The sequence below is a fragment of the Pollachius pollachius genome (assembly GCF_949987615.1).
Source record: "Pollachius pollachius genome assembly, chromosome: 11".
Classification (NCBI taxonomy): domain Eukaryota; kingdom Metazoa; phylum Chordata; class Actinopteri; order Gadiformes; family Gadidae; genus Pollachius; species Pollachius pollachius.
The window spans coordinates 12,571,270-12,582,184 of NC_136944.1; the positions used below are offsets into that span (position 1 = coordinate 12,571,270).

Consider the following 10,915-nt stretch of genomic DNA (forward strand, 5'->3'; position numbering starts at 1 on the left):
ATGTGCATGCCTGTTTTCAATTTAATTGAAGAGAGCGATATAGCGATGTCATGCCATTCACATTGTTGTGGAAACAAAGGCACAAACTAAAAATACGTATGAAGAAAGTTCGGGCTATATATGGAATCGTGCACTGCTTTCCATTTCTCCCGACCGTTAGATTAGCTATAAAGTTGAATCTTGTCAAATTGAAAGCAGCTTATGTTGACTCAGGTTGATATGACTTGTATACGATGGCCCTGAAGTGCCAAACAGCAAATCAGAAAACAGAACAGCAAAACACAACATTAGAGAGACTCAAACCGGAAACAAAATAAAAAAAGATGTACCTACCTTTTCCCGTTTGAGTCTCTACAATGCTGTTTTGTTATTTGCTGATGTGTTCTGGGATTTGGCGTGGCTGTCTACCTGGCAAACCTAGCAGTCACAACTGGCCAGGTTGCGAAAATATTGCGTAGCACGTCCATCCTGCTCTCCCACAGTGTGCTTACGCTACAAGTGTTCTAAGGCAATCAAACCGCTGGAACAAGGCCACGTGGTCGTCATGGTTACGTATAATCTTGCAGAGATGTTACGTCACCATGGGGGAAGTGTTGGGGTCGGGCAATGCAGCGGAAGAGGAGTAGGATGAAGAGTTGGATGTAAAGCTTCATGTCCAAATAGATCCTCGGTACTTCAAATGGGTGCGGTGGTCAAACTCAAGCATTTCGCGTTTATAGGCTGGTGACCAAGCGGGGAATTGAAAGGTGCAATAGAAGTCAAAACACTACAAAGCTTCCTTTTAGATTAAAAACTATATTTTAGAATGGATATTTTAACTAATGTCAATTGAATGATACAGCATTTTATGGGTTATGGGTTCGCATAAAAGGGTACTTGTTTATTTAAACATAAACATAACTAGTCATTTGTATACTTAAGTCATTGCATTAACTTGTTACCTGATAACATGTTATGAGTGACTCAAGTGGTAATTTTGATTAACAAATATGTTGACACAAACTGAACATAGGGAAAATATAACAAAATATCAAGAAACTGGAATCAAGAAGTTACTTTAAATGTCTGATTCTACATCAACAGACATTTGACTCTGCATTTGCAAAGTAAAGGGCCAAACTTAGCACAAGCATAATAGGTTTATACATATGTCAAAGACACAAGCCACCCTCATTAGCAGTCCATAAAGGCATCCACAGTGGAGGAAAACCTGAATGAGTCTCTCTCGTCTTTGAGGACGTCGAAACTCTGTGACCGGACCAACAAGTCAGAGGGTTCAGCGATCCATTCCATTGTCGTCAGTCTGTTGCCCTTGGAAACATGTGGCCCGTAAGTGCTTGCAGAAATCCAGTTCTTCCTGTAGACAAAGGAAAAGATAGGCACTAGAGACTCACACTATTGACTTATTTCAAACATACTCATCGATATGTGGGTCCACATCATCACATACAGAAATCCAACAGGAATGCAACCCTATCCACATACGATTTCTAGAAGGTAAAGAGTGATTTAGGATATTGTACACTACAAGTTATTCAGGTGTTTCGGGTATGTTCGACTCCCAGATGAAAGGCACAGGGTTATATCCGCAAAGTTCGCAGACTTCCCTTAACATGCATCTTTATCGTCACTGAAAGTCTGCTCAATAATCAAAAAAAAAATGTATTTGACAAGGGTTGCCCGGTAGTAAAGGAGTACCTGGCACTCTTCTCTTCCCTGGAGGTCTCTGGCTCTGTGCTTGAGTAGCTCATCCAGACCCAGATAGGAGCTCCTGCAGTCCTTCAGCCCCTGGGGACAGTCCTCCACCAGACTGGAAACATAAAGGAGCAGTATTATTCAACAACCCTCAGATAAGCACATTCCATTTGGTGGACACTTATGCAAAGGGTCTTACACTACCCATACAGATGCACCCAGATCCAAACATTGTTAGCAATCCAACCCCTAACCATGGTAGTCTTAATACCATACCATCCTGGTTAGGCAGGATCACTTATTTCTATATACAGATCAGATTGGTCCAATTGCGTGCCAAGGGGAAAAGCCAGCTCGGTGATTGGCTCCCGCAAAAACGCATCAGAAAGAAAGAAAACAACAAAGAAATGTATTGCTCTTCTCCAGACCCTTGTGCAGGGCGTACTCAATTCGCCAGAAGAAAGGGCGGGGCCACCCGCTAGCATTCGGTGTGAGATGGACACTTTGTACGAAGTGTGTTTCTCACCAGCAGAGGGCTCCCAGCACGTGTTCGTGGAAAGAGGAATGTGGCGACCGGAGCACTGACACCAGCTGTTCAGCCATGCCCATGGACAGAACTGTACCTAGAGGAGAGCAGGAGAGAGCTTTAATAACATCCACGACCAAATTCTGAACCACCCTATGCACTACTTTACCTGCCACTTGCTGTTTTACCCAATTTTTCTGAAATATCACAACAGGGCTAGGGAAACTAATGGTAAATATTTATCAAAATCCTCGACACTGCTTATGCTAGGCCTTTGAGTAATTCTACAACGTTCAACGTCCACCGTCAGTCTTTCTAGCTAGGAGTGCTAGGTTGGTGTCCCACTGTCAAACCTGAGGAGGGTCCCCTCCAGCATGTCGGCCCCTACCTTTCTGTTCCGGGTGGGCCGACAGCAGGTTGAGCAGCAGGAAGGCAGACTTGGTCCTCAGCCTCTCGTCTTCAGACTGCATGCCTCGCATCAGCACAGAGAAGCCGTCCTGAGAGACAAACGCCTGGAGCCCCGCCTCCTGCTCTCTGACCAGACCTGGTGTGGGGGTTGGGGGGGCGCTGTAAGTACTAAAGAAGGCTACAAATAGTGGTGAATGGCAGCAATGGGGTCTATGATCTTACATGAAACGGCGTAGAGGGCTTTTACTCGGACTGTGGGATGGGGGTCTGAGTCGGTCAGCCGAAGGAGCTTCGGGAGGGCGTCGATGGCGAGCAGGTGCAACTGAACTTCTGGCATGTTCTGGGCGCAGGTCGCGAGCAGCTGGGCAGCACGCCACCTCACACCGCTCTGCACATGGCCCACACAGTGGCAGACGCACAGTTGAAGGCCCCCTAGGACCATCAGGTCTGTGAAACACATGACATAAGGAGTAGGAATACACAGGACCAACATGTGCACTTTAGTTATTATTTTTTAGCTATTCAGCTTTTATCCAATATGCATTAAAAGCTCATTCAAATACATGTCATCAAGAAACAGGTATGTGGTTAGGCATCTTGACCCATGGATGTCGCTGTTCTGTTGCAAAATTTTGTTCTCAAGGGTATTGGAGTAACCAATACCCTTGTGCTAGATGCTTAAGCTAGAGTTTGAAAGTGTCCAACCCCTCCCTTCAGGCCTCCCTTCAAAGCCAGTCCCCCAAAACACATGAATAGTTCGCTAGATTTAGCAATAGGTCTGCCTAGCCTTGTGGAAGTCATGGACAATGAGTGCACAAGCGCTGGTAGCCGAGAGGTTGGGAGGCAACATTTTTTTGTTTTTTTGGCAGAGCATTTGATTTATTGATTGCTGTTGGGATGTAAACAAAAATTACAAAAAATACTTTTGAAAAGGTCCCAATTACAGCCACTACGAGTCAGTCGCACATTGAGCTTTCCCCAAACGCACCGTTTCGGTGTCTGTAGCTTTAATGCAAATGAGGAGGAGAGAGGCGGGTCAAGGAGGAGGGTGGGGGTGTGGCCCTGAGCAGCTTGCTGCCACGGTACCATGCGCTCTGTTTACAGTGGATGTATCGCACTGGACGTCTATATCTATACAATATCATATTATACATAGATAGCTATATCATACAATATATATTATCATGGCCAAAAGCTGTGTGCGCCTCCAGGCGATATTATGAATCTCAAAGGAATGCGTCGGGTTCTCCGACGTCTCTGGTTCTTCCACGTCCACATCAATCTGAAATAGACTGAACCGCGACACGGAGGAGAAAGGGATTGTTGCCCGCGATTGTCTCCCGCCGGAGCCCCGCTGCCGAGGGACCACCGCCTCAGCAGCAGGCAGCGCTGAGGCGCCATCGCCCCGCAGTGGTGGTGCCTCGTGACGGTGGTGCCTCTCGGCAGCGAAGCTCCGGCGGAGACAATTGCGGGCAACCATCCCATTCTCCTCCACGTCGCGGTTCATGTACTTCAGGGAGTCAAAACCAAAGTTCCTTTCCCCCAATTCCTTCTCAACCATGGCTGAGATAACCCCCACTACGAGTCTCGTTGTGGAAATACCAGAGACGTCAGACATCCAAATAAAGTGTACAACACTTGCGTTACAGTGTGTGTCAACACACACACACACACACACACACACACACACACACACACACACACACACACACACACACAGCTCATTGGCGGGCCAAATTCTCTGGGCGGGCAAAGCAGAGAACGGGGAGGTAACTTGGCCCCTTATAACGACATATGGGGCCAAATTCGAAATCGGAGCGTCTGAGCTTTCATTTTTCAAAGGCGGAGCAGAATACCTAGTGCTCGTTTTACACCTAACGCCATTTCTAGCTAGGCAGGCTAGGGAAACTCATATTAATGTTAGAAAACCTCATAAAGTCAAATTTTCATGCCATGGGACCTTTAAAATGAATTGCCGTCCCTAGCTTTAATGTATGCTGTGTTTAATGTTTGTCTTATCTATAAATCCCCAGAATTAAACATAGAGTAACTAAAGTGAACACCTATAGAACCCGTCTAAATATCAAACCTAATAACCAAATTTGGTTATCAAACTCTCTATACAAACTATGAAAAATGGTTGCTGATTTAATTGCTGGTTGCTGGTTTAATTTATTATTTGGTTACTCTTCAACAAAGCTTATCTGGTCCCCAACTCCAACCATCTGTGAAAAGGCATGTCAGTTGTCTCTCTTCGACTCACCTCTGGCATTGTCTAGATTCTCACAAAACTCAGACAGAATCTCAAGGGCCGTCTCCCTCTCGTCCTCTTCCTCCTCATCCCTCTGCCCCTCCTCTCCTTCGCACTCCTTCGTGTTCATTCCGTCTTTCTGCAGGACAGCCAAGCAGCGCTTCATCTGCTCCACTTCATTCAGCTGTCCCTTGGAAATCTCAGCCAGCGCCCCCCTCAACCATTCCTTCCTCTGTGTGTGTGTGTGGGCGGGGGGGGGGGAATTAAGGTGACAAAGCAGAAAGTACAGGACTGTAATAGGAATTTAAAAAGATGAAAAAAATATGTCTAAACATTGGGTGTCGTAGAAAAAAAAAATACATGATGGCAGTATATGGTACAATTTCGAAACTATACATGCTTGACTGTATAGATTATACCATACAACCAAGCGTCCAGGTAAAGTGCAGATGTCCAATCTGTCCAAATGAGTCCAGAGGAAATTATCAAACATTTCCAATACAGGGAACCATTGCAACGATCAGGCCTAACAATGTATCGAATAAAGAGATGCACTCAAACAATGGCAGTTTGATCACACAGCAATTAAACATCTGAGTGTTTTCTATTTACCTCCTCTGACATGGGGACGCTAGGTGCTTGTCCGTCGCCCGCAGCGCCAGCCTCCACAGCCAACCGCAAAACCCCTTGGAGGTTGTGGGGATGTCTTCGGTTGTCCCCGCCTTCAGCCATTGCTGTAAAAAGTGAGATTAAGTTGTGAAATTTGCGATAAATAACAGTAAGCATGTACGACGATCAGAGTATGAACAGGTTCCTAAAATTTCAAGCAAAAATAATCTGAAACCAAATATTTTCCTCTTCGAATATGAACATGTTTTTGAATAATTACACACATCTATGATAAAAGCATCCATCATTTGATCCTGTTAATATATGTGATCCAGGACGCTACTGTACAAACGCCATGTCTAGTAACTTACCTTTTATCTTATCCTTTAAGATTGAGTTTAACAAATCGATGTTCCGTCAATGTATTGTATGTGTATATTTAATCTGTACCAGTCGGCTCCGCCTTATAGCTAACCAGATAGATGAAAGTTGAACACACCAGAATGTTCCTGCTAACGCTAGAAAACACTCGTGAACCACAAGGAGGCTGACATGTTAGTTTTCTTCTTTTTCTTTAGGGTTTATTGGCGGTTGAAAAACCAACTTATAGGTGCATTACCGCCACCAACTGGACTGGAGTGTGAACGAGAGATATTGCCGAAAATAAAAAGGAAAAAATAAATAAATAAATACAATAATAAAATAAAAAATGAAATAAAATAAAACTTCTCTTTTCTTTCCTTTTACTGTAAAGCCTAGTATAGAGTTGCGAAGTCACGCCCCTACCGGTAGAGCCCACGGGACCTATGAGATCGAAAAATATGAATGGGTTTCAATGGAGAGAAAGAAATTATTCTCAATTGGTGACTCACTTGGTGAGTCAGAAGTTCTGTAAGATACGTGAACTCGGACGTCCTTGGGAGCTTGTGGATGGTGCAAAGGGTCGCTGTGAGAGTGGTCGATGGACGAGGATAATGCGGGAGCCATGCTTGTGCGGAGAGCCGCTGGGCCAAGTGCTACGTTTAGCATTTAGCAACAGGAGCCCCTCGACTTTTTGAAACCGCAAGAGTGGGCCAAATAGATAAGGGGTTTCATAGATTTTGTCTGGCAAGTAGCCTAAATGCTAGCTCTGATAAAAATTTGGTCAACACACTGATATATTGTATGGGGTACAATGCAGATGATACTGTAGCGCCGGTCAGGGAGAGACGGAAGAATGAGACGGGAGACAGGTTTCAACCGCTTAGTACCACTCTCGCGCCCCTTACACCGCACGACTGCGACAGTTGGTTCTTTATTTTAACAACGAACATAACAGAAACACGGGACACCTGACCAACACACACAACACTCTCACTAATGGTCCCGATCACACAACAATGGAACAACACACAATTAATAAAGACCCCAAACCCGTTTACCCCACTTAACCCCAACAACAGAACAAATCAACAAATCCCCTTTTGTCAACTGACAACCCCAACCCCAACTCCCAGAATCCCCCCGGCTCCGGAACATGGCGCCCACACCCGTGGTCGCCACACAGCCCCCACCTCAGGGGTCAGACGTCCCGACGACCCCATGATCCGTCACATAGTCCCTTAAGTGTTCAGGGGGCCGGCGCCGCCGGTTCGGCCGCTGAAGCCCCCCAGAGGCGGCAGCCGCAGGGCCAACGGCCCCACCCGGGGAGCCGGCAGGGACAGAGGAGCCGCCAGGGGAGCCGCGAGGCGTTCCTCCTTCCTCACCAGCAACAACCGGGGCGAGGGGGCGGTACGGCGAGAGTCTGTCCTGGTGCAACACCACCACCCGCCCCCGAGCGCCCGGCATCCACAGCCGGTACACCACCTCGGACACTCTGTCGAGGATTTCTCCCGGCCCCTGCCAGTGGCGCCGCAGTTTGGGGCAGACCCCCCTCTTTCTGACGGGGCAGTACACCCACACCCTGTCCCCGGGTGTGAACGCTCGTCCCCGGCAGCGAGTGTCATAGCCCCTCTTCTGCCTCACCCCTGAGGCAGCCTGAGCCTGGCGGGTGTAGTCGTGGACCACCAGCAGGCGATCCCTCAGCCTGCGGAAATAGTCCATAGCCGCACCCCCGGCGAGCTCAGGCTCGGGCGGGGACCCGAACACCAAGTCCAACGGTGTCCGGAGCTCCCGCCCGAACATGAGGGCAGCCGGCGTGCAGTGACTGGATTCCTGCACCGCCGTCCGATAGGACCACAGGACCAGGGGCAGGTGACGGTCCCAGTCCCGCTGGTGCTGGCTGGTGAGGATGGCGAGCTGGGTGGCCAGGGTGCGGTTAAACCGCTCCACCAACCCGTCACTCTGGGGATGGAGCGGCGTCGTCCTCGTCTTGTGCACCCCCAGCCGCCGGCAGACCTCTCCAAAGACCTGGGACTCGAAGTTCCGCCCCTGGTCGCTGTGGAGCTCAGCAGGGACCCCGAAAGTGGCAAACATGTCCTCCACCAGCCTCTCCGCGGTGGTGGCAGCGCTCTGATCCGGCACCGCATACGCCTCTGGCCATTTGGTGAAGTAGTCCATGGCCACGATGACGTAGCGGTTGCCAGAGTCGGTGACTGGAAACGGCCCCAGGACGTCGACCCCCACCCGTTCCATCGGTGCTCCCACCAGGTACTGCTGGAGCGGGGCGTGGGAACGCTGGGCAGGTCCTTTCTGCGCCGTGCAGGTGTCACAGCAGTGGACGTGCAGCTCAACGTCCCGTCGACAGCCCGGCCAGTAGAACCGCCCCCGCAGACGATGCAGGGTCTTGGCGTTTCCGTAGTGCCCCGCCCCCACCGAGCCGTGGACCAGCTGCAGCACCTGGGGACGAAGCACACGGGGCACCAACAGCTGCAGGATGTCGCCCTTCCCCCTAGGGTCCCGCCAGCGGCGGTGGACCACCCCGTTGTGGAGCTGGAAGCATCCCCACTGGGAGTGGTAGGCCTTCACCTCAGGCCCTCGTGCCGACACCTCCGGCCAGCTGGGGCGCTGCCCCGCCTCCAGCCAGTCCCTCACCAACGCCAGGGTCTCGTCGGCCCGCTGCTGCTGCTCCAGCTGACTCGCCGTCAGCAGGAGCCACCCCTCCGCCTCCCCGATAGTCTGGTCAGCCTCGGTGGTCTGGAGAGCCGCCACCATCGGAGACTCGTGGGCCCGCTCCTCCTGGCGCAGGCAGTAGCGACACTCCAGGACTGCACAGGGCCGTCGGGAGAGTGCGTCAGCATTGCTGTGGAGCCGCCCTGCCCGATGCTGGATCTCGAAGTCGTACTCCAGCAAAACTTCCAGCCATCGAGCCACCTGGCCCTCAGGGTTCTTAAAACTGAGGAGCCAGGTGAGGGACGCGTGGTCGGTGCGGATCAGGAAGCGCCTGCCATGCAGGTACGGCCTGAAATGCCGCACGGCCAGAACCACAGCCAACAGCTCCCGTCGGGTCACGCAGTAATTGCGCTCCGCCCGACTGAGAGTGCGGCTGAAGTAGGCGACGGGACGTTCCCCCTCCCCCACTCCCTGGGAAAGGACCGCACCGACCCCCACGTTACTGGCATCGGTGTCGAGGACGAAAGGCCGACCAGCGTCGGGGTAAGCCAGGACCGGGGCCTCGGTGAGCACCGCCTGGAGTCGGGCGAAGGCCGTGGCGCAGGCGTTGTCCCAGACGTACGGCCGGCCCGCCTCGGTTAAACGGTGGAGGGGGCTGGCGACCGTAGCAAAGTGCCGGACGAACCGGCGGTAGTACCCCGCCAGGCCCAGAAGACTCCGCAGTTCGCCGGCGTTGGTGGGGGTCGGCCAGTCCCGGACCGCAGCCACCTTGGCCGGGTTAGTGGCTACGCCATGCTTGTTCACCACGTGCTCGCACTGAACCCACCACGAGGGTTCAGCCGCAACCCGGCCCGGCGGATGGCCCCAAGAACCTCCCGTAGGTTCGCCAGCGCCCCGCCGAAATCGCGTGCGTGCACCAACAGGTCGTCCAGGTACACGACACAACGACTCCAGGGGACGTTCGCCAGGACCCTCTCCATCATCCGCTCGAACGTCGCCGGCGCGTTGCATAGTCCGAACGGCATGACGCGAAACTGCCACAGCCACTGTCCGATGGTGAACGCAGTCTTAGGTCTGGCCTCGGGCGCCAACTCCACCTGCCAGTAGCCGCTACGCAGGTCCAGGGAGCTGAACCAGCTAGACCCCCCGATGTAGTCCAGGGCGTCGTCGATCCGTGGGTACGAGTCCTTCCGAGTGACCTCGTTAAGGCGCCGGTAGTCCACACAGAATCTCCAGCTACCGTCCTTTTTTTTTTACCATGACGGCCGGGGCCGCCCATGGGCTGGACGAGGGCTCGACCACTCCCCCGGCAGCCATCTCGCGGACCTTGTCCTCCGCCGCCTGGCGCTTGGCTAGTGCTAATCGGTGGGGCCGCAGGCGGATGGGCCGGGCAGAGCCGGTGTCGATGGTATGCTGCACCAGCCCTGTCCGCCTGCAGTCCTCATCCCGAGCCGCGAAAATGTCCCCGTACTCCTCGAGTAACAGCCTCAGCTGCCGACTCTGCTGTACGTCGAGGCCAGCTCCACTGCGCAGCCACAGCGCATTGACGGCCTCGGCGGTCTCAGGGGAAGGAAAAGCGGCAGACACAGAGCCGCGGGGAATGCAGGGACCGGGCAGAGGCTGAGGCTCCAGGGGCATAACCTGGCGACTACTCCGCTGGCCGCCAGAGCCCCCGTGCCCCCCCCGTCCGGACTGGAGCGCCACAGTCTCCGCGCCGACGGTGATGGTCGCTCCAGCCATGTCCAACCTGGCACCCCAACGGTTCAGTAGGTCCAGGCCGATTATGCACGAGTCCCGGATGTCGGCGAGCCAAAACTCGTGCATGACCTCCCGGTCACCCACTCGGACGGCCAGCCGCTTCCTTCCCCTCATTCCGGTCTCCTGTCCCGTAACGGTCGTCAGGCGGACGCTGGTCGCCGTCCACCCCCCCGAGAGTGCGCCGGCGGTGCCCGGAAAAATGCCCGGACGCACCAGGGAGATGGTCGACCCAGTGTCCACCAGGGCCGTGCAGGGTTGGCCGTTGATCCTGCAGCTGAGGTAAAGGCCCCTGGCGCGGCCCGGGCCGCCAACCAGAGCGCACCGACCGTGGAGAGGGGCAGGAACCCGGTACGGCGTTCCCCTCACCGATCGCCGCCGATCCTGTGGCATCACCAACGGCCGCTGTGTGGCACTGCGCCGCCGTCGAGCCGGGCCATTCTGAGTCTTCCTCCTTCGGACGCTCCAGTTTGAATAATGTGTTCTCCATAATCCCACTTCTGACACCAATGTAGCGCCGGTCAGGGAGAGACGGAAGAATGAGACGGGAGACAGGTTTCAACCGCTTAGTACCACTCTCGCGCCCCTTACACCGCACGACTGCGACAGTTGGTTCTTTATTTTAACAACGAACATAACAG

General features: G+C 52.8%; 1 protein-coding gene across 1 annotated transcript; it reads right to left on the reverse strand.

The window, feature by feature from the left end:
- Nucleotides 1-859: 859 nt before the first annotated feature.
- Nucleotides 860-6,031, reverse strand: hspbp1 (HSPA (heat shock 70kDa) binding protein, cytoplasmic cochaperone 1). Its single transcript, XM_079745929.1, has 8 exons — nt 5,861-6,031; nt 5,493-5,614; nt 4,893-5,112; nt 2,852-3,076; nt 2,610-2,765; nt 2,222-2,318; nt 1,699-1,810; nt 860-1,357 (listed from the first exon to the last, which is right to left on the reverse strand). The coding sequence occupies exons 2-8, from the start codon at nt 5,610-5,612 to the stop codon at nt 1,277-1,279; spliced, it is 1,011 nt and encodes a 336-aa protein (XP_079602055.1). The 5' UTR covers nt 5,613-5,614; nt 5,861-6,031; the 3' UTR covers nt 860-1,276.
- Nucleotides 6,032-10,915: the final 4,884 nt, after the last annotated feature.

Excerpts from the sequence above, each read along its gene's own strand:
- hspbp1 (XM_079745929.1), bottom strand. The coding sequence starts at position 5,612 with ATGGCTGAAGGCGGGGACAACCGAAGACATCCCCACAACCTCCAAGGG. Across the intron at positions 2,766-2,851 it reads AGCCCTCTACGCCGTTTCAT|GTCTGGTCAGAGAGCAGGAG; the intron begins GTAAGATCATAG and ends CCCCCACACCAG. Across the intron at positions 1,811-2,221 it reads GTGCTGGGAGCCCTCTGCTG|TCTGGTGGAGGACTGTCCCC; the intron begins GTGAGAAACACA and ends TTATGTTTCCAG.